The sequence below is a fragment of the Xenopus laevis genome, chromosome 4S (assembly GCF_017654675.1).
Source record: "Xenopus laevis strain J_2021 chromosome 4S, Xenopus_laevis_v10.1, whole genome shotgun sequence".
In the NCBI taxonomy this organism is placed as follows: Eukaryota; Metazoa; Chordata; class Amphibia; order Anura; family Pipidae; genus Xenopus; species Xenopus laevis.
Window position 1 is genome coordinate 40,644,165 of NC_054378.1, and position 24,714 is coordinate 40,668,878.

Consider the following 24,714-nt stretch of genomic DNA (forward strand, 5'->3'; position numbering starts at 1 on the left):
TAAGGAGTTTCCCATACTACTGAAAGTTCGATTTACAGCCCCTTCAGCTAGCAAGCTTCTTGTTTATGTAATGTGATTAAATACTGAGCACAAAAGAAGCCCTGTAGGGGGGTGAAAAGGAGCTTGTGGCCAACCTGCAAGTTAGACAATGGCTGCTTAGTCAAGGTTAAGTGTAATGCCATACAAATACATTTGTGGCACTTTGCCTTGCAGTCATTTATCACTCAGAGGGAGGAAAACAGAACTAATACTTTTACAAAAAAGTATTAGTTCTGTCTGGAAATATATTTATGTTCTATTATGCAGGTACATTGGTAAAAAGAAATAACATTTGCACCTGGATTTATTTGCAACATGGGGTGATAGATACTTTTTTTTTTTTTCTGCAATGTCAGTTTATACAATACAAGGTACAATGGAAGGTGACCAAATCATCAAAGCTACAAGCTGGTTTGTGTGTGAGCACAGTGGCTCTTACGAGTCCAAGTGAAATACTATAGCTAAAAATTGGGATACACCAAATCAAGGATATGCTTTTTTCAGCAGGATTTGGCTAAATCTAAGTGCCTGGCCAAATTTTAAGTCCAGAATAACTCAGAGATACTTCATGAAAGATTTGGGATTTAACGAATACTCAAAATAGTGGATTTGGTCCATCTCTACTTACAATACCAGTTTCATTTAATAATAAACCAGTAACACACATTACAAAAATTGTAGCCACATATTACCCTTAAAGGAACAGTTTTTATTTTTATATATATATCTATATATCTATATATCTATATATAGATATATATATATATAGATATATATAGACAGTCTGTGCAAAATAAAAAATGTTTCTGATATAGTCTGGATGCATAAAGGCTGGAGTGACTGGGTGTGTAATAAAACAGCCAGAATCCAACTTCCTGCTTTTCAGCTCTCTAACGCCGAGTTAGTCAGCGACTTGAAGGGGGGCCACATGAGACATAACTGTTCAGTGAGTGCAATTGATCCTTAGCATTCAGCTCAGATTCAAAAGCAACAGTTATGGCCCATGTGCCCCCCCCCTCAAGTCACTGATTGGTTACTGCCTGGTCATCGGGGTAACTGGAAGTGTATGAGGGATGCAAGTGAAACATTGTATCCAACTCTGAAGTACTTCAGGTATAATGGGAATATTATGATATATTCCCTGCTGTTTAAAATAATAGGTTAAAATAAGTAGGGATGCACCAAATCCACTATTTTAGGATTTGGCCAAATCCCGAATACTTCACAAAAGATTTTTGTCCGAATACCAAACCGAACCCTCATATGTAAATTAGGGAAGTGGTGGTGGTGGTGGGGGGGGGGTTAAAAGAACTGCATTGCACAGCATGCTGTTAAAAATGTTTTACTTTCTTATTGTTTAGTGAAAAGTCACATGATTTTTATGATTCATATTGGCCACTCGGCAATCCAAATCCTGTTGAAAAAGGATGAATCCTGGCTGAATCCCGAGCCGAATCCTGTATTTGGTGCATCCCTGAAATAAAGGCTTGATAACCTTTAAGGTCTTTGAAAAAAGTAAACCATTTGGTAGTTCTGTTTCTGAAATGTTTGTTTTTTTTTATTCACATTGGAAAATTGCCTGGCAAATACAAGATCACAAGTAGCTAATAAAGTGTGCAAAAATATTTTTATGGTAATCCAGCCATTGCCCAATTAAGCTTGCTTTGTTGCGATGGGTAAACAGAGATAAGGGTAAATGTCATATAATGGGGGTTTTGATTGACATGACTTTCTACACAGGGTCCACACAACCCTGAACATCTTAAATGGGGAGTGTGCTCCCAGTTCATGGGATTAATAAACAGGTCTGATGGCAAACACAGAATGTTCCTAATTAGAGTAGCAATAAAGCATGGTTTTTGCTTTTTCTTGAGCTACACATGGTAACAAGACTGAAACTACTGCATGTTTCAAAGCTCTGGATTCTTGGAAAATACTTACGAGTACCACTGCACAGATAAATCCTTAATTTGCTGCCACACAGAATGTATAAGTGCAGGCTGAGAAACAGACTCTCAGCTTGGATAGACTCTCTGGTGAGTCCAGAAATACTGCAAAGGCCTTGGTGCAGACACATGGAACCATTTTGCCACCAAATGTGACAACTGTTTTGCCTGTGAAATCTGCTCTGTGGGTCCACACCCAGGCAAATGCATGGTCTTCCAGCTGTAGACACACCAGAGAGCAGAGGGGCTGTTTATTTGCTTGTGCTGACATGCAGGCCAGGCTAACACCAGACAAAAGGAAAAAAAAACGTTTGCAGATAAAAAAAAAAAAAAGAATTCACACAGCAAGAAATGCCCTCCTACGAGAGACAATCATAATTTTGCAGGTAGAGTGGAATTGACATGTTCCTAAAATTGGTAGGTATTTTTTAGTATTATGTAATAAATAAGTAGGGATGCACCAAATCCACTATTTTGGATTCGGCCCGAATCCTTCACAAAAGATTCGGCCGAATACCAAACCCAAATTTGCGTATGCAAATTAGGGGTGGAAAGGGAAAACATTTTTACTTCCTTGTTTTGTGACAAAAAGTCACACAATTTCCCTCCCCACCCTTAATTTGCATATGCAAATTAGGATTCGGTTCAGCCGGGCAGAAGGATTCAGCCGAATTCGAATGCTGCTGAAAAAGGCCGAATCCTGGCCAAATCCCAAACTGGATCCTGGATTCAGTGCATCCCTATAAATAAGGGCCAGTGTCCTTTGCAGAAAAAAATATGGTGGGCTGGGAAAAAATGAGGCAGCAGGATAAAAAATTTTATGTGCAGTCAATGCCGGGTCAAACTGGCCAGACTCCCTTGGCAATGGCAACCCAAAAATCGATGGCTTCTAATACTGAATGTATTTAAAATGCTTCTAAGAAAATGCTTTTGCCACTTTTGTGACTGCACCTCGAGGTCTCAATATCTCAGAATGCCACAGTCTACATCACACTACGGGATAACCGTTTGTGACAATATACACAAACAAAGTGATTTATTCCAACTTGAAGAAAAAAAAAAACAAAAAAGATCTTATTGAACTTTTAGCTTTATCTTGATTGCAAGAAAAGACTAGACTGAAATACCAAAACAATGGAAACAGTGACTTCTCAAATCACATATTTAAAGGACAAAGAAAGCTATAACGCAAGAACATTTTTGCAGCAAGGTCAATGTAAACTGCTTTATGATAACACACCCTGACACTACAGTCTTTCCTCAAAGTTAATAATAGAAATATAGAACTTCTGAAACATTTGTACTAGAATGACATCCCCACACTTCCTTTTTGTACAAGGAAATCTTCTTTCCCCTGTACGAGTATGAACAGGAGAATCAGATCAAGCTCTAAGCATGCATGCTGTTTTTTGTTTATTCTTCAGGTCAGTTGTGTGTTACCTTTTATTCTCTAAGCAAAATATTCAGTAATATGGGGGTATGTGAAAAACAATCTTAGATTAGATATAATATTCTCTGCAAAATACAGTAGTTCAAAACAAATGCAGGCATTCAAACTTGGGGGCACAGAAATTTTTGTATAACACCAAGAGGCAAACGCAAAAAAAACCCCCAAAAACAGTGCAGTGTGCTAGCTGGGTACAAGCTGTACTTTTGACTTTTAAGGCACACACCTCAGCTCCAGTAAACAACACTGCCTAAGTTTTTTAATACCAAAATATCACACCAACCCATTACTATAACGAATTTCTACAAAGTAATAGACCTAAAATTGACACTTTACAGCACCTTACCACCAACACTTTTAGTTTACCAGCATTAAAAGATTTTAATGTGTGATAGTTTTTCTAATACTGAAGTTTTAAGCTTCATTTTTAACCTTATATTTTCATCTCTGGTGGTGGTGGGGGTTATTGAATCTGTAAACTTTTCTAAAAGGATACATTACTTGATACATTTCTTTTTTTGCCCTGATCAGCAGAAACAATAAATTTCACAAAAGGCAGCTTTTAAAACGGAACAGATGCCAACATTCCACAGATCCTGCTGAAAAAAATCAACATATGTAGCAAATTGCAACAGTTTAAGAGTTTGCACTTGAATAAGTGAGCTGTCAGACTGAAACACCAGAGACAGGAACATTGACGTTTGAACTTTTATTAGCAAAAAAATAGAAAATGGAATGAAAAAAGTCTACAGTTTCAGAAATCTGTGGTGCACACTGCATATTTATGCATCTATAGTATTTAAAACAAACAAGCACAAAAAAACAATCACAGTTTCGTTTGATTGGCAATGCAGCGTTACTCCATGCATGGGCTGAGAACCCTACGAGTTAACCCTCATTAATGGGACGGAATAGCAAGGTGTTTGTATTAAAAATAATGCCAATAAGAGACACATTACAGCAAAAACCTGTAAGTGTGTCAATATAAGTTCAATGGGTCAATATATATGCAAACAATTATAATAATAAATAATATTAATCATAATAATCTGAAAAAGCAGCAGTCTGGCATTGCAACTATGCTACCAGTTGATGCCAACTAACCCAAGCAACATCCAACATGGCAAATTGAGCAAAAAACAAATACAAAACCAATTGCAACCTGAACCAAATACCATTCACGTTGCCTCCCAACCCAAATACTCTCCCAAGATTCAATTAACTGTGTTAGAAACAAGGGGACAGCATTATAAGCAATGAGTAATCATTTAAGGAACAGTAACATCAAAAAATGAATGATTTTAAGTCATGAATAAATAATGTAGTGTTGCACTGCACTAGTAAATCTATTTGGGTGTTTGCTTGAGAAACACTACTATAGCTTATATAAACAAGCTGTTGTGTAGCCATGGGGACAGCCATTCATGCGCAAGACAAATAGTAGATAACAGATCAGCTATGTAGAATCACATTGTATACTACAGAGCGTATCTGTTATCAGCAGTGTATCCTGTGCCTTTTCTCCTTTTTCAGCTTCGAATGGCTGCTCCCAAAGCTACCCTGCAGCTTTTTTGTATAAACTATAGCAGAGTTTCTGAAGCAAACATACCAGTTTTAAAAGTGCAGGGCAACAGTAGATTATATATTTATTAATTTAATAGACTTTCAGTTGTTGGTGTTACTGTTACTTTAATTAGAATTTCACTGCATGAAGAAAGGTGAAAAAAACACACTAAAATGCAGTACACAAACTGATTGACTTGGCTTTCACCTTTTAAAGAAGAAGTGATTTAAGAAGTGATAGTTTTGTGAAGTCAGCATATGAGCACATTTGCACCCATAGTAGCCAAACCAGGATAGATCAAATCATAATTGGGGGCTTTGGGGGAGCCATCAAGAGAGCCACATTAAAGTTGTTCTGTGTATGGGGCCCAAAGGCCCCATACACAGCCTGAAGACATAATAGTCCAAAAAAAAAATAAAGAATGACCAGAGTACCACCATAATAAGGAATATGGGGGAATAAAGACACACTATGGTCAAATTCACCACTAAGAATGAAATGCAAAACAATGATAAGCTCAAGACTATGAAGTATTTATGACTTAAGAGCAGTGGCACATGGGGCATTTTGCACTCTCTCTGCTAGAGACATAGCACATTTTGAACTGTGAAATAATGCAAAAGTGAGAAACCTTTTGGAGAAGGCACTCAATGAAGGCAAACTTCCACCAGGCAAATAGTTCAAAGTTAAGAAAGTTTTATTGTGTCCACAGCCTTACACGTTTCGTGTCATAAACACTTACATAGGCTATCCTTACAGAGTCATGCCTCAAATATTTAAGAACAAGTGCACCAATCACAACACACCAATTAATAATTCAACCAATCTCGAAACTTTACCCAGGTGCACCAATCTCCATTCAGTTTCAATGGGTGTGGATAAAGGTTAAAGTGTTGAAGCCTTTGTCTCTTTCTTTGGAAGACTTTCTTTGGAATAATGCGAAAGTATCTTATTCTGCATTTTTGCTTCAAATGATTATGAAATTCTGGTGCTGATTACTGCAGTTCAAAATGAGAAAGGTAGCTTTATAGCGTACAGGGAGTGCTAAATGCAGCAGTATATAAAACAGTGTCCAGTGAGCCATTACCCTGATGCAGCACACATGGTTCTAATGTTGATCTGTAAAACATGCTTAGTAGAGCATTATAAGTTAGCTAAACAAAATCCGTTCATACACTGCCAGATGCTTACCTTTTTCCCAGTTTGTTTCTCCACCATGTCGTAGCTGAGAGAAAAGTCTTCTGGCTGTGGGGTTTTAGAACTCCCACCTTTGGGCATCGTTTTACCTTCCTTACTTGACCTTCATTTATTTCTCTATCGCTTCGTCATCAACTGTCTGTATTACGAAATAAAAGAAAAAAATTAGTCTGTGTAGTGGTTTTTTAAAGGATAAACAAAATTTAAAAAAAACAAAAAACCTTTTGCAGATAAGTTAAATGAATTGAGCTTGAACATTATTTTATATTTCAATAAAGATATATCCGTGGTTTTTGTTATTACATTGCGAACAGGGAAAGTTGTACAGGCATAGGATCTATTATCCAGAAGCCCGTTATCCAGAAAGATCCGAATTATGGAAGGGTTGTCTGCCATAGATTGCTTTTTATCCAAATAATCATAATTTTTAAAAATTATTTCCTTTGTTTCTGTAAGAATAGAACATTATCTAGAACTTAGATATAAGTAATCCTTATTGGAAGCAGAACCATCCTATTGGGTTTATTTAATGTTTACATGATATTCTAGTAGACCAGTTATGAAGACCCAAATTACAGAAAGATCCCTTATCTGGAAAGCCCCAGGGTCCCGAGCATTCTGGATACCAGGTCCCATACCTGTACTACCATTTTGCCACTGGTTCTTCAGAGCAATAGTAGAAGGAGAAATTAGTTATTCAAATGATCCTTCCCAGTTATAGGAGAACTAAATCCCCCCTACAGCTAAAAGCCCCATTCACCATCTCCACTGGCCCCCCTCAACAAGAATGCATGCCCCATCCAGCAACACGGACCTAAATTTGGATAGTAGCGCAGCGGAACTAAGGGACAAACTCCACAGGCGTTTTTTTGCATGTGGCAAGCCGGACTGTTGAATGAGACTTTTGCTTAGTCCAATTCAATTTAGACGTCTGCATTTGACTTGCTGCCTGCGTTTCGTCGACATGCAACGAAAAACGACAGTGGAGTTCAGCCCTTAGGGGTGCTGTTTTCGGTTGCTTACGTATCTTCGTATAGTGAGTACCAACACTTCAACCATGCAGACTGAAAGTTCAGAAAATTAACGAAAAGAAAGAAGAGGATCCAGAAGTTACTGAAATGACTGAACATGGGGCTCCTGAGCTCCGAAGCATACTCTGGAAATTTAGTTCAGTGTTGCTGGATGGGGCCTGTATTCTTGTTAAACACTATGCGGAGAGGAATCAGGAATGGGGGGGCCAGTGGAGAAGGTGAATTTGGGCTTTTAGCTGTGGGGGAAGGGATTTAGTTCTCCCTTAAGCCTCTGTATAAAGAAACTACCCTGATCTGTAAGCCTGAGACACTGGTTGCAACTTAAGGTGGCCATACACGGAGAGATCCGCTCATTTGGCTCCGATATGCCCACCTTGAGGTGGGCAATATCGGGCTGATCCGATCGGATCCTAATGAATGGAAACGGGCGGTCGGATCGCAGGACCGCATCAACGAACAGATGCGGCCGAGATCCGACGGGATTTTTTGTCCGATCCGATAGAGATCTGGCCAGCCCGTCAGGGGGCCCCATACACGAGCCAATAAGCTGCCGACTCAGTCTGTCGGCAGCTTTTATCGGCCCGTGTATGGCCACCTTTAGAGAGAAAATGATTCTATGAACAGGCTCATTAATTTCACACAAACCACCCCATTTAAGTAGAGAAAAAAATCCATACCCTTAAGGCTAAACAATTATAAATTATACACCACCAAATGCTTAATCCAAAATGAAAGCTAACTTTACATTATCTAAGAATATGTGAAATATAGACCTGCTAAGCTTTCTTCTCAGTGTGGCAAAGACTTGCTTTATAAGGTCTTTATAAGGTTTGCTATTTCTAGATATATCCAAATTCAGAAAGAATTATTGAAAAGGGCCCAGGATCAGCCTAAAAATTCCATGGAATAACCTCAAGACAGGTGGTCGCTAGTGTTTATAAGCACACCTAGCAATATCCAATAAAACTTTTTTATTATGTGTCAAAAATGGCATCATCTCTTTACTTAATAAAAATACAAAGTGGTTCAGTAAATATAAATTAAGACATTTTAAGAGAACTTGTTTTATCTTAAGTCAATCAGTTATACAAATAATCTACCCATGAGTTTTTATGCACAGAAAGCAATTTTAACGAACATATTTGCCATTAACTACATGAATACAAGATACAGTGGATTAAATTTAAACATGGATGCAGATTTAAACATGCATGCTAGAGATTCAACTCAAAGTAGTATCAAGATACTGGATTAAGACATCTTTAATGCTGCAAATTTCCCCTGCTGATATTTCTTTGCACTTAGATTCATCACTCTGATTTTGCACTAAAAATAACATGGTCTGATCAAAATGTGTTTTCAGATTTGAAAATATGAAAAACTTTTTAGAAATTAGAATAGAATTTAGAATAGATTCAAAAAACAATCTATATACATAATTGAAATCTGAACCTCTATTGCAATTGAAAAAAATAAAAAAAACTAACATCCCAAAACCTCTTTGTAATTATACTACTGCAAGTAGAGTATTTTGCAGTTTACCTTCTCAACTAATATAGCATTTCTTTTTTTTTTTTTCAACTTTCTGTTTATTGAAGTTAACAGACCTAATATAGCATTTCTTTTTAACTCCTATTTGAGTGCACACACAACTCAACTGATAAAAATGACACATGCCAGTGTAAAGAGTAAGTTTAAAAAGTATATGTTCTACCTGTTTTAATCTTAACACAGTTATTATTCCTCTCCAAGGTAAAGAACACCACAACAAGAACGGACAAAAGACTATGCAGGCCTTGCAATGTTGCCTGGTAACAGCAAAGAGAATAAAACATTGTTTTGAAAAAAATGGAACAAGCTATATTCAGACCTTAAGTAATGTTTGGAGCCAAGACAAAAATGTAACATACAAAGAGCTATTTAGACTCTAATATTTTCTTTGTTGTGTAGGGATGCTTCACTAGGCATTAGGGTGATAAGAGTGTTGGTAACACAAATCTGCAACAACCCATTACAGTAGTGCACTACACATAGCTATGGTCAAACTCAACTCAAAATAAAATCAATTTATTATTAATAAGAACAGCAAATAAAATGCTTTGTATTGCACTGTACTTCAGGGCAAAAAACATTGGATTCAACTTTTACTGCTTATTACGGGTCACTATTTCCTTGCTGGATTGTATTAGCAACGGGGAATGTCTATTGTTTCAGATCTAGGGCAATGCTGTAAAACTAACATAGGTCTTTATTCCTGAAGTTATGTTGGTCTAATTTTGCTACCTTATTTTTTTTCAGCTTTTCACATACCTAATAAAACCAGGCTACTTCCTTGTCAAAAAATGTACCTGGGTAGAGAAAAATACATATGATATGATGCACCTAAAAAAGCACACCCCACTATGACACAACACAGAAGCCAACAGAACTATGCTTTTCTAAAAACACAACAGTGAGTATGGGGTAGGCTCAAAGGTAGTAGCATAGCCAGGTGGTTTACAAAAGATGCCTCACAAGGAAGCTTTGGAAAAGTAGCATATGTTTTCTCAATTTACACTTATGCCGGTGGAAAAGCATTTTCCCTGTGGCTCATTTTTAGAATGGGCGACAAATCTCCTTGTGAGCCGTTGGCCTTAAAGGACATGTAAACCCCCTCCACAATTTAATCAGTGAACTGTCTGATCATATTTATTTCTCCTAACCACCTCTCCTGAGCTCAGCTTAATAGCACATGTCAAAGTTACTGATGATGTGTAAAAGGGAAAATGGTCGCCGGGTGAAAGCTGCTATGTGTTTTAGGAAAATGTGATGGGGCTGGCAAATGAAGGGGGTATATACAGTACAGATGGCTTGGGTGGGTAAGATATGCCCAACTTATAAACGTTAGGAGGAAAATGCAGGCTCTACACATCCTTTAAGTTAGTGGAGATGGAGATATATATAGATATAGATATATATATAGATATAGATATATAGATATAGATATATAGATATAGATATATAGATATAGATAGATAGAGAGATATATATATATATATATATATATATATATATATATATATATATATATATATATATATATATATATATATATATATATATATATATATATATATATATATATATACTGAATAAAGTACCCCTTCTTGTAAATTATAAGTATGGTGTTTTTAGTCATAGAAATGAGGTCACTACTCACCATTTATAACTGATGACATCACTAGTCACCGTTTATAAGGACATAATTTACTAGATATTCATGGCTTTTGTGTATTTACGATGTTAATAAAGCAAAATAAACTCCACTTGCAATATAATATAAATTATTTCAATCTTCCTTTATTCTTGGAAATCACAATCGCATCAAGCAGGCAGTAGCCATTTTGTGAAAACTTTTAAGGCAAGTTTTGCATCATTTCAAAATCTTGTTTATGCACCAAGATGGGGTACCCGTTGCCCATACCCACACACTGGCTAGACAATTAGATGTTGAAGGCAAAGGGGGATATAAGGGGTGCAGAGAAATCTAGGAAATGCAGAATGGAAAGTGAAATAATTGCCTGCCCTGCCTCTATGCCTAAACTGGTATTTGATGTTTTAATTAAAAAAAAAAAAAAAAAAATTTGGGTTTAATGTATAATTTGAAAATGACTTTTAGAATACCTTGGTGACAGGTCTCCTTTAAATATGGGAAACAGTGAAGAATAAATGTAATTGCAGTCAGATGGTTAAGATGTGATCAGGGTACTGTAATCTGGGAATACTGCTACTCTTTCCACACTTGGAGTCCTTTTACATTTAGATGAAGTTGCTTACTAATGGAAACTGGTTAGTAAATGATGCTGATGGGAAGGTAGCTTTAAACACAAGTATTCCCTGAGAGCTCCACGGTAGTCAAAACTCCAGATGTGTGAAAACCCTACTTAGATTTTGGAAAAACAGTAAAAAATAAATAATGGAAAGTAATTGAATATTTATTTCTGGGGAACAATCTGAAAACAACTGAACTGAAAAAAAGTGTTTGGAAGGTGAACAACCTACTTTAAAGAAACACACAGTTGGTGCAATCTAAAGTAAATTGATCATACCTAAATGTAGTGAAAATAATGCCCAGAAAAAAAAAATTATCATCTGTATATAGGGTTGCCACATGTCCAGTTTTGACCTGGACAGCTCTGTTTTCAGAAGGGCTGCCAAGTTTTGCAAATAAGGAAAACTGGGCAGAATCCCTTTTGATTGACATGGCAATCCGCCAACTGCCGATCGCCACGTCACAGCCCTGCCCTGTGATGTCTCTCGGCCCACCCCTTTTGAGGTCAACATCCCGCCCCAGATCATGGGCTACCTATCAGTTTACTATACACAGGTATCTACTGCACATTTATGGCTTAGTATACATATGTGGTTTCTCAGCCATTCCTTTTTCCCCCCTTGAACAGATAGCAGGAAACTGATCCATGTTTGGGATTCCAATTATGTACCTTGTGACCACCAGTGTACCCTCTGCATAACAGACTTCTGCTAACAAAACAGTTGCAACAAAGTGGGACATATACTTGAAATCTAATTACCTACCTTGCAAGGACCAAACATTGAGTAGCTTCAGACTGCCTGTTTGAACTTTTTAGCTCAAAATATTTTTTTTAAAATCGGATTTGTGATGAAAACAGAAAAAAAATGTATGCTTGGCACAAGAATCTATTTGAACTCATGTGAAACGAGAGGGTATAGTGCCCCTTTAAAGGAAAACTATACACCCAAAATGAATACTTGAGCAACATATATCAAATTAAGTGGCATATTAAAGAATCGTACCATACTGGTATATATATATTTAAGTAAATATTGCCCTTTTACATCTCTTGCCTTGAATCACCATTTAGTGATGGTCTGTGTGCTGCCTCAGAGATCACCTGACCAGAAATACTACAACTCTAATAGGAAGAAGTGTTGATGCAAAAGACAGAACTGTCTGTTAATTGGCTCATGTGACCTAACATGTATGGTTTATTTGGTATGTTTGTGTGCACCGTGAATCATACGATCGTAGGGGGCAGGCCTTATTTTTTTTAAATGGCAGTTTTCTATTAATGGTTACCCAATGGCACATACTACTAAAAAAGTATATTATTAAAATGGTTTATTTACATGAAGCAGGGTTTTACATATGAGCTGTTTAATGCAATATCGTTTTATAGAGGCCTACATTGAGGGGTGCAGTCTTCCTTTAATGACAAACTATCGTTGAACAATCTACAAGAGAAAACCCATGAACAGGGAATCAACTCAGCAGTTTTAATTATTACATTTGCAGCACACTGACTGCCTATGGCATCTAGCCAATCTTCTCAATGCCAGACTCCACCCAAACATACAGATCTTTGACCGCACCATCCTCCGACTTGTTCCCACAGACATCTGCAGCGCAATGCTAGTTGCTATTTTCTACAGACCTGTTTGACAGGTTTGTGAAAATTAGTTGATTTAACATGATGCAACAGCAGAGCAAATTCCAGCTGATTACTGGGTGACAATATGTTTCAAGGACACACACATAGAGCAGGGCCTTCTTCACTATTTCAATAACTAAGTAATCTGTTTGCTGCATATTATCATCTACTGTACAGTGCTATGGGATATGTGCTCACCTTCGAGGTAACTTAGTATGATTTAGAGAGTGATATTCTGAGACAATTTGCAATTGGTTTTCATTGTTTATTATTTGTGGTTTTTTAGATATTTAGTTTTTTATTCAACAGCTCTCCAGTATGCTATTTCAGCAATCTGGTTGCTAGGGTCCAAATTACCCTGGCAACCATGCATTTATTTGAAAGAGAGACTGGAATATGAATAGGAGAGGCCTGAATAGAAAGAGTAGTAATAAAAAGTAGCAATAACAATAGTTTAGCCTTACAGAACATTTGTTTTTAGATGGGGTCAGTGACCCCCATTTGAAAACTGGAAAGAGTCAGGAAAAAAAAGGCAAATAATTCAAAAACTATATAAAATAAACAATTATTACCAATTGAAAAGCTGCTTAGAATTAATTAGGGATGCACCGAATCCACTATTTTGGATTCGGCCGAAACCCCGAATCCTTTGCGAAAGATTCGGCCGAATACAGAACTGAATCCTAATTTGCATATGCAAATTAGGGGTGGAAAGGGGGAAAACAGTTTTTGCTTCCTTGTTTTGTGACAAAAAGTCAAGGGATTTCCCTCCCTGCCCCCGATTTGCATATGCAAATTAGGATTCGGTTCAGCCTGGCAGAAGGATTCGGCCGAATCCTGCTGAAAAAGGCCGAATCCCGAACCGAATCCTGGATTCCGTGCATCCCTAGAATTAACCATTCTAGAACATACTAAAAGTTAAATTTGGTGGACAGTGCCCTTAATCCTTTGATACATACATTAAAGATATAGGTGGATTTTCGGACTACTTTGCAATGTATTAATATTTCTGGGACAGTTCCATTATTAGCTAGTCTGGATGTTATACACCTCTATGCAGCCATCCTTCAGGCTGGTGGTATGGAGGATTACAAAACAATAGTTTAACCATCTGGAGTCGGGAGTCCCCAAAAGTGTACCATCCCAGTCTCTTAAAACTTTAAATTGCAATAAAAAAAATACAATATGCAATGTCCGAATTCATTGATAATCATCATAAAGTACTTCTCTGCTGTAAGAATAAAGCCCAGGGTGCAGCTGTTTTACAAGTGTGAAGTCCAGCTGCACTATTATGCAACCTAACATTCATATTATTTTAATCTGGAGTATACAAGCACTGTATATAATCAAATCAGATTTAAGAGCTTCTATGGAGGAGGATCTGGCAAAAGCAATTGTGATTCTAAGAACCGTACTTTACACAATTTAGGATTGTATTTAAAGGGGTGGTTCATAGGGTGGTTCATAGAATGGCTAAGTCTAAGCAACTTTTCAATAGGTCTTCATTAATTTAAATTTTGTTTTTGGCTTGCCTTCTACTAATTCTTCTCAGCTTTCAAATGAGGGTCACTGCACCCATTTAAAATGCTCTGTAAGGATACAAATATATTTTTATTGTTACTTTTTCTTATTCTCTGCACTTCAAGCTGAACCTTTTTTGTACATTTTTAAAGAATAATTTGATATTTCTATTATTGAATATGGCATACCATTTTGTTCAGAGCGTTATAGTTTGACACCACAGTTGAATCAATTAAGATGCAAGTGCAAGCAATTGGTCAATAAATACAGCAAATATGACTTGTGATTACAGCGCAGATTAGTATTTTAAAAAGCTGCCACTGGCTCCTACTTCTCGGTTAGCAAAAAAAAAAAAAAAAAGTTTACTTCGTTCTTTAAAAAAATCTATAATGACCTCTAATGTATTTGGAAAGCGCATTCATGACTAGGGATGGGCGAATTTGACCCGTTTCGTTAAAAATTTGCCGCTCTGCTTTTTTTTTTTGTCACACGACGCCATACATGTCTATGGCCATCAATTCCGCGGCGAAACAAGGCGAAAAAATTCACCCATCCCTATTCATGACCTTTACAAGGGCCTTTTCTCCAAAGAAAACCCCAACCTTTAAATTCTTTTCAAATAGTTTGTCCAACGCCTTTTACCAGTTTGGTTGAGCATCTCTGCAGTCTATACAGCTCATTAATATGCTTAAGTATGGTGGCCCAAAACTGCACTGCATATTAGAAGTCACTGAGCGACACTACCTAGAGTTGCAGAGTTAAGAATTAACAAAAAAAAACCAAAAAAACCGTAATCAAGTAGAATGAATAATTCAATTCCCCCGGGGTTAAACTCTAAGGGGCAGATTTATCAAGGGTCGTATTTCAAATTTGAAAAACGTCGAAATTCGAATTCAAAAAGACCAACCAAAATTAAATTGAAGGTTTTTTTTTTTTTTTGGCGAATACTTTCCATCGTATTCAAATCTTACAAATTGAAGTTATAGCGCATTCAAATCGTACGATTCAAAGTTTTTACACAAAAAAAACCCCTTCGATTTGACTCTAAATAGGTTCTAGGAGGTCCCCCATAGGCTAAAACAGCAATTTGGCAGGTTTTAGATGACGAATGGTCGAAGTCTAATATTTAAAGAGACAGTACATGATAAATTTCAAAATTCTAATTTTTTTTTTAATTAGAATTTTCACTTCGATCTGATTAATCTGCCCCTAATACTCTATGTAAAGGTATTTGACCTCCAGTGCTCCACATAGTAAGGTGTGGTCAAGGAACTGCATGCTAATAGCAAAATGTAAAAAAAGGATAAAGGAATACCATAAAATGGCAGTAGTGATAGGCCAGCAATAGGCAGAAAACTCGCCAATAAAGTGATAGTATATATACTTTTTTTTTTTTTTTTTTTTTGAAAGAACGTTTAACAATAATCAATCTCAGAGTAGTGTTTAGTTAAGCTTTTGTTGTATTTGGTTTTAATTTTTTTTTATTATTTGTGGTTTGTGAATTATTTAGCTTTATATTCAGCAGCTCTCCAGTTTGCAATTTCAATAATCTGGTTGCTCGGGCCCAAATTACCCCTATAACCATGCACTGATTTGAATGAGAGACTGGAATATGAATAAGAGAGGCCTGAACATAAACACGATTAATAAAAAGTAACAATAATAACAAATGTGTAGCCTTAAAGAACCTTTGTTTTTAGATGGGGTCAGCAACACCCATTTGAAAAGCTGGAAAGAGACAAATAAAAAAAAAAAAATCAAGAAAGTTAACTTAAAGGTGAACACCCCTTTAAGCTGGCCATAGACACAAAGATAAAGTCGTACGAAAATCCGTATATTTTTCAGATCAAGTGTGGATCATCCCAAAATTTTTTTGTATCATGGCAATCTGTCATTTAGTCGAATGGACAGGTTAGAAGATTTCAGTAAGCTAAGGATAATATCTCTGTATGTATCCGACTATATGAATGGGTGGCTGTCACTACTATTTGTCAGAAATAACTTTCGTATTGTTGTCATGGCCAGATATGTTCTTTTATTACTTTAAAGGGGAACTAAAGTCTAAAATAGAATAATGCTAGAAATGCTGCATTTTGTATACTAAACATAAACTTACTGCACCAGAAGCCTAATTAAACAAAGTATTTATGTTTTTCAAAGACCATGTTTTGCAAGACCAAGACTACTCCCATGCTCAGTGTGGTCTGGTCTTGAGTTGGGAGGTTAAGCTAAGGGATGGTCATAATTTATGAAGTCAAATAATTTCTGCAATAGTAGCGGATACAGCAAGACTGATTAACAATCAGTGGGCCTGTGGATACAAATCTGTACACGGTCGCGGCTGCTCTACAGGGAAACAAACAAAGCTGCTCAAGTTCTGGGAAGTAAGGAGGGGGCTCCCCCCCTGCCATCTGAAAGTAGATCTTTCACCACATACAGTCCGGTTTCTTATAAACAGTACACATTTTTTAATTAAAGAATATTGGAGATAGATTTCTTTTTCATTAAAGAAAGTAAAAATGGGATTTTATTTTTTTGCCTTTACATCCCCTTAAATCAGAATGGTTGGTTGCAGGTTGGAAGATTGTGACATACGATCGTTATCTGATAGGAGGCTAAAATATGCGCCTCTATGGTCAGCTTAAGAGGAAAACAAAGTTCAAGTCATGTGACATTACTGGGCAGATTTACAGTCACATGAAAAAGATTGGGAACCCCTCTCAGCCTGCATAATAATTTACATCACTTTCAACAAAAAAAGATAACAGTGGCATGTCTTTCATTTCCCAAGAACATCAGAGTACTGGGGTGTTTTCTGAACAAAGATTTTAGTGAAGCAGTATTCAGTTGTATGAAATTAAATCAAATGTCAAAAACTGGCTGTGCAAATTTTGCCAATTTGAATGCATGTAAATGCTCAATACAGATTACTGGTTGATTTAGCTGGTTAAGCCTTGGACTTCATAGGCAGGTATGTCCAATCATGAGAAAAGGCATTTAAGGTGGGCAATTGCAAGGTGTGCTTCTGTTTGACTCTCATCTGAAGAGTGACAGCATGAGATCCTCAAAGCAACTCTCTAAAAGATATGAAAACAAAGATTGTTCAGTATCATGGTTTAGGGGAAGGCTACAAAAAGCTATGACGGAGGTTTAAACTGTCAGTTTCAGCTGTAAGGAATGGAATCAAGAAATGGAAGGCCACAGGCAGTTGCTGTAAAACCCAGGTGTGGCAGGCCAAGAAAAATACAGAAGCAGCATATGTGGGAGATTGTGAGAATAGTTACAGACAACCCAAGGATCACCTCCAAAGACCTGCAAGAACATCTTGCTGCAGATGGTGTATCTGTAAATTGTTCTACAATTCAGCGCAATTTGCACAAAGAACATCTGTATGGCAGGGTGATGAGAAAGAAGCCCTTTCTGCACTCACACCACAAACAGTCGCTTGTTATATGCAAAAGCTCATTTAGACAAAATACAGTCATTTTGGAACAAAGTGCTTGGACTGATGAGACAAAAATGTTATTTTGTCATAAAAAAAAAAAAAAAAAAAAAAAAAGCGCTTTGCATGGTAGAAGAACACCACATTCCAAGAAAAACACCTGCTACCTACTGTCAAATTTGGTGGAGGTTGGAGTCCATCATGCTGTGGGGCTGTGTGACTAGTTCAGGGCCTGGGGCCCATGTTAAAGTCGAGGGTCGGGTGAATTCAACCCAATATAAACAAATTCTTCAGGATAATGTTCAAGCATTAGTCACAAAGTTGACGTTACGCAGGGGTTGGATACTCCAACAAGACAATGACCCTAAACACACTTCAATATCTAGAAAGGCTTTTATGCAGAGAGAGAAGTACAATATTCTAGAATGGCCGTCACAGTCCCCCGACTTGAATATCATGGAAAATATATGGGATGATTTGAAGCAGGTTGTCCATGCTCAGCAGCCATCAAATTTAACTGAACTGGAGAGATTTTTTATGGACAATTGGTCAAAAATAATCCCATCCAGACACTCATCAAAGGCTATAGGAGGCATCTAGAGGCTGTTACATTTGCAAAAGGAGGCTCAACTAAGTATTGATGCAATATCTCTGTTGGGGTGCCCAAATTTATGCACCTGTCTGTTATGATGCATATTGCACATTTTTTGTTAATCCAATAAACTTTATGTCACTGCTGAAATACTACTGTTTCCATAAGGCATGTTAAATATTAAAAGGAAGTTGCTACTTTGAAAGCTCAGCTAATGATAAACAAAACTCCAAAGAATTAAGAGGGGCTCCCAAACTTTTTCATATGACTATAAAAATGTGAGTCCAGATTTTAATAAATAAAAATTCATACACATTCTATTCATTCCTATGGGATTTTTGGAAATGCATTTTTCACTCATCGATAAATTTCCTTCTAAAAATCCCATAGGAATGAATAGAACATGGGTGAGTTTTTATTTATTTATTAAAAGCTGAACTCACATTCAGCCTCTAAGAATTTGGATTTTTATTTTTTTTTGATGAAAACCACATTTTTGGCCATCCAGAACCTAACACATGCAAAAGAACCTAATACATCTATAACATGTATTAACAAAATCAAATTAAGCTTTTTACTGCTCTAATTTTGTCTGTGTTTGGCAAACTTCAACCACAAGTGGTTTATTTTTTGCCAATTTAACAACATGATGCATATTAAGGGGGTTATTTACTAAAGTCCGATTTTTTTCTGGTCGGCGTTTTAAAGGGGGAAAACCATTTTTTCATGGGGGGTTCAAATTTTTTCGAGATTTATTATACCCAGAGGCTGTTAAAAGTCAGAATCAAAAAATATTCCATCTCAAACCTGCCGAGGTTATGTAGAAGTCAATGGCAGATGTCCCTTTTACAACTGGGAAGATATGATCTGCACTGGGTTTTGTCCGATAATACGAAAAAGTCCGCATTTTAGGGCATCAAGAATTTTTTCACGATTTTATCAAGAGTTTATCGAGTTTTCCTACAACAGACTTTTCAAATTATTTTATAGATAAAAAAAAGGAAAAATTGTGGGTGGGAGTTTGGTCGAAGTTGTTTTAATAAAATAATGAGACGCATTCGGGTTTTAGTAAATAACTCAAAGTGTCACATTTTGTTTAGGTACCCACAATGGCTTCTTGACTAATACTTCATACATTGGTTCCTAGTTCATTAGCAAAGTTAAATGTTTTTTACCAGCCATAGAGATCTTATGAACCCAGTTCTTGGCATCTTAACTATGCCTAAAGGTGGCCATAGACGTACAGATAATATCGTACAAAACGAATTTTTGTCTGATATTCGGTACTTGTATGGTGGAAAAAGAGCCGACAGATATCGGCAGAAGACTTGGATATCGGTCGGCTCGTCGATCGGGCTGGACGGAAAATTTTGATCGGGTGCCTTTGAAGGGACCCAAACATCGCCCATTGTTAGTGCTGAATCGTCAGATACAGGTAGAATTCTATTGTTTCTTCCCGTATATCTACCTGTATATCTGACGATTCAGCTCTACACGTGTGTATTGAAACGAACGATCTTTCTTGGAAAGATCTTTTCCAAGAAAGATCGTAATTGTTACGTCTATGGCCACCTTTAACTACAAAAGTAAATTTTGTCTAGCAGGCTGTCTATATCTAGCAGGGCTTTTTCTTTTTCTAGCAACGAGGTTAGAGTGGTTGGAGAGTGGGCTTGTTTAGGGAGCCTGCATCAAAGACTAGTAGCAGCCAATACCTGTTGTGGCAACAAAATGCCAAAAAATATGGAGACTTGGCTCTGCTAAAATACACATAGGGGCAAATTTACTAAATGGCAAAGTGACTAACGCTGGGGAAAATTCGTCAGCGTAACGTCATTTCGGGACTTCGCCGATTTAACAGTCATAAATTCGCTAGTGAAGGAGATAAGACTGTAGACGGATAGACTTGTAGTGCTAAAATGCGGATTTTACTGAACGTTATCTCTTGCGCCAGACTTGCCTTCGCCACCTCAGACCAGGCGAAGTGCAATAGAGTAGATAGGAGTTCCTCAAAAAAAGGTTGAAAATTTCCCCAAAGTCCCAAAAAAACGCTGGTGACTTTTCCGTTTTTCAGCGTGATAGGCTGCAAAAGATAGTAAATTTTTAGGGTACCCGGCTTCCCCCCTACATTTCCTTACATATGGCACATAAACTATACACTGGGCTCATGTGTAGGGCAATATTTTATTACGGTTCCATGGTCTTGTGTAGTGTAATGTATTTGCTGCAACATATACGTACATTGAAATTTAATTTCCCACCGTATGCAAATTAGCAAACGATAGCTCAACTTTGCTTGCCATCGTTTGGCACCTTGGACGCAACTTCGTATTTTAGTGAATTAGCGTTGTCCTGGTAAATTTTCACCTGGTGTAGTGTGGAGACGTGAGTGAAGCCGTCGCTGGCGAGTTTCCGCAGTTTAGTGAATTTGCCCCATAGTGTCTCAGCAGAGACAATTTTCACTATTGTCTATTTTGTAGCCATATGTTACTGCCTCCACAAAGGCTGACCACAGCCTTCCTTAACTCCTATAGCAACCCTATTGTCTTATAGTCCCCTTAGGCTAGTGCCACACAGGGGCTGTAATTGGACTGCTGAAATAGCCCTTATGTGGGTAGTAGTCTCCTCTTCTGTTTGCATAATGAGTTTGTATATTTCAGCAGGCTGATTTTACCCCTTTGTATAGCACTAGCCTTAAAAGAACAATCAAAAAATTGTGTTTTAAAAACAAAATTAATTTAATGTACTGTTGTGCTGCACTGGTAAAACTGGTGTTTGTGAGTGTCAGAAACTCTACAATAGCTCATATAAACACGCTGCTGTGTAGCCATGGGGGCCACCATTTAAAAGGTGAAAAGAAGAAAAGGAACAGGATACAGAATGTTGTGTTTAAAGCTGGCCACAGATGTTGAGATTTTTAAAAGATCAGATCCTCATCGCGAGACCACGATTTTCTCGGAATGATCGTAGAATTGACCATCAACTAAAAAGACCAATTTGCCAGGAAAACAAAGGGGAGCTGACTGCTTGGCCCTGCAAACATAGATAGATTGCACTGGGACGACAAAGATTTTTTGCCCTGGTGGATCAATTTCCTGACAGATGTCGGACGAAAAATCATAAGATGTACGATCGTCCGAATCCCACTAACCGCACGATAATTTCGAAGGATTGGTCTTCCCTAAAATCGGTCGTTCGGCAAGAAGAATCGTCACATCTATGGAGAGCTTTACACAGCAGTTTTACAGGAGCAGGGCAAAAGTTCATTATATTGTCATTCCTTTTGTTGTTCACCTTTGAGTTACCTTTAAGTATGATGAGACAATTTGCAATTGGTTTTAATTTTTTATTATTTGTGGTTTTTGAGTTATTTAGCTTTTAATTCAGCAGCTCTCCAGTTTCCAATTTCAGCGGTCTGGTTGCTAGGGTCCAAGTTACCCGAGCAACTATGCATGGAGTTGAATAAGAAACTGGAATATAAATAGGAGAGGGTCTGAATAGTAGCATTACAGAGCATTTGATTTTAGATGGGGGTCAGTGACCCCCCTTTTGAAAGTTGGAAAGAGAAAAAGGCAGTTAATATAAAAAATAAATAATGAAGACCAGTTGGAAAGTTGCTTAGGATTGGCAATTCTAGAATGTTAGAAGTTTATTTAAAGTTGAACCTTCCCTTAAAAACACTTTACATTTTTGGTGTTACTGTTCCTTTGACAGACCAACCATTAGGGCAAGCGCAGACTAGCGTATTGAATGCTTCTCTCTGCCTGAGGAATATTAAAGGAGGCAGAGAGAAGCAGATCCACTGAAACCAGTGGATTCCTTTATCTGCAGTTAAAGGTACAATTTGCGCGTGTGTACGGCTACACAGAGCCAAGTGGAAATCAGCCTGAAATGCCTGCTTTCACGTGTTTCAGACCAATCTCCACTTAACTATGCGTTACCACACAGGGTAGTGCAACAAAGGCCTGCTTTTATACAGAGGCCAAGTATCAGTCCTGTGGCACTACCTTTAACATGGACAATGCTGTAGGTTTTGTCATAGCCTGTTCAAAAAAAAGTTTGAGAGATCTGATAGTTACACATCGGCCAAAAAAGAAGTGAACTGGTTAAAGGGGTTGTTCACCTTCCAAACACTTTTTTCAATTCAGTTGTTTTTAGATTGTTCCCCAGAAATAAAGCCTTTTTCCAATTACTTTCCATTATTTATTTTTTACTGTTTTTCCGAAATCTAAGTTTAAAGTTGAATGTTCCTGTGTTTGAGTCTGGCAGTTCAGTAATGCAGGTGCAGACTCTAAACTGTTACAATTTTGCAACATTGAGTTGATTCATTTCTCAGCAGCATCTCTGGAGTATTAGCAACTATTGTATCAATTCTAACAGCTGCCTGTAATGAAACCCAGAGATTCTGCTCAGCAGGGACAAAGATAAGAAATGTATCAACTAAATGTATCTATTTAGAACAGTTTACAGGATCGGGACCCCCCCTCCCAGAGCTGCTTCAGAAGTTGAAAAAAAGACACTTGACACTTCAATATTATTATAACATTATCTGAAAACAACTAGTTGTTTGAAGGTGAACTACCCCTTTATCAAAGAACACCAAACTGGGTTGCTACAAGTGTCCGGACCGTGTCACGTGTAGATGCCTCCTGACAGGACCAGACTTTCTGCATCCACATCAAGGAAAACGATACAAGATTAAACACAGACTAAGCTGCACTTCTACTTACGTGGTTTATATTATAATCTGCCCTTGCGGACTGTATTATGTGGGCAAAACCTGTACCACATTAAGTGAAAGGATCGCCAATCATAGATCTGCGATCAGTAAAGCCACAGAAGACAATAAAGCCACACAACCGGTGGCTAAACATTTCTTGTCAAAGGGGCGATAGGGAGAGAGTCCCGCTGGATATACAAATTGGAAACTCTTGCCCCTCGTGGACTAAATGTAATTTGCAACATTTCTCCTTATTTTGAACTATCTTTAGGTTGATACACATTCAGTATTGCCTTCTTTTCGCTACAGTATATTGTGCTAGCAACCTCCTTTGGATTGATACTGTAACAACACGTCATTCCTCCACCTGCACTCTTTTATGTTCATGACATGGGGTACACCCCTCCGCTTCTGTTCAATGTTTGCCAGTTTCTAACAATATATTTGGCACCTAGTGACTTGGCGATGCAAATAGATATTCCCCTATAGGTTAAGCAGCTTGGCTGCACCAAACATAAGTCAGTACTGTATGTGGGTAGAGAGCAAATGAGACAGGAGGCAAGGCTGTGCTACACATATATCGGCATCCGAGTTAAGCACCAATGCACTGTTCAAATTTTGGCACCCTAAGTTCCTTACAGCAGGGGCAGGGCTGGAGTGTGGCACGGCCCGGTCGGGAGCGACCTGTTCTATCAGATTCCGCCCTGCAAACAACCCCTGCACCAGACTGGGATCTTGGCAAACTCCACCTCATATGGCAGGAGTAGTTGCGAGCAAGGCACTCATGAACGGTTGTTATACGTGCAAGCGCCAAGTTATGCTTCCTACTGTGCGCGTTGCCTAGCAACGTAGCTAGAGTCTCCTCTATGTGCAGCTCCTCGGCGGCTACTGGTTTCCGGCCCATTGAAACTGTACTACGGACGGGTTTCACTGTAAACGTACCGTTGTACGAATGAAACCTGGGGAAAGTAGGATGCACACCTGTCACTGGTATCACTTTTCAATATTTACAAACAAGTATTAAAGTGCAGTTTGTTAACACTTGTTTTACAGTTAATGATGATTGACAGGCACCACGAGACAACCCCTTTGGCGCCATTTAGATCTATTTAAATGTCTGTATGTTTGAGCACAGTGTTATTATCCCTGACGAAGGTTCCTGTGAGGAACCAAAACGTTGGATCTGTAATAAACCTTCACCTGCTTGAGACTATCGTCGAGTTGTGAATATCCTTAGAGTGCTGTCAATCTCTCTCTCACGTTATTAGACGCCTAAAGCAATTACCCACTATCCCTACACATAGTATATTGGTCACTATGGATGTTAAGAGTTTATAAACGGTCATATCGCATGCCCAGGGGATCCAAGCTGTTCATAAAGCCCTGGCCTCCACTCCTCCCAGGGATGAACATGTAGAATTCTTACTCCAACTACTAGAACTTACACTAGGAACTTTTTCCAGTTTGAGAAACTTTTCTACCTGCAAACATCAGGAACGACTATTGGAAGGGGCCTAGCACTATCATATGCCAACATCTTCATGCTGGAGTGTGAGTCAATTAACATACTCCCCCCTACTTGGGCATTCAATACTTATCTATTTTCGATATATAGACAATCTATTTCTTATATGGAACGACACAGAGGAAGCATTGCTAGCTTTCTACCAACGTCTTAATGATCTTGATAGTCCCATTAAATTGACCCTGAACCACAGTAGGACGGACATTGACTTTCTTGATTTAAATATATTTTTGGATGACACAG

At 37.8% G+C, this 24,714-nt stretch overlaps 1 protein-coding gene across 2 annotated transcripts in view; it reads right to left on the bottom strand.

Annotated features, from left to right (window-relative positions):
- ankrd11.S (ankyrin repeat domain 11 S homeolog) overlaps positions 1–24,714 on the bottom strand; it is a 107,989-nt gene that overhangs the window by 37,592 nt on the left and 45,683 nt on the right. For both annotated transcript variants that reach the window (XM_018260508.2, XM_018260507.2), the window contains one exon: positions 6,188–6,332. In XM_018260508.2, coding sequence (XP_018115997.1) covers positions 6,188–6,274 — 87 coding nt within the window. In that variant the 5' untranslated portion in view covers positions 6,275–6,332. The remainder of the gene's footprint in view (positions 1–6,187; positions 6,333–24,714) is intronic.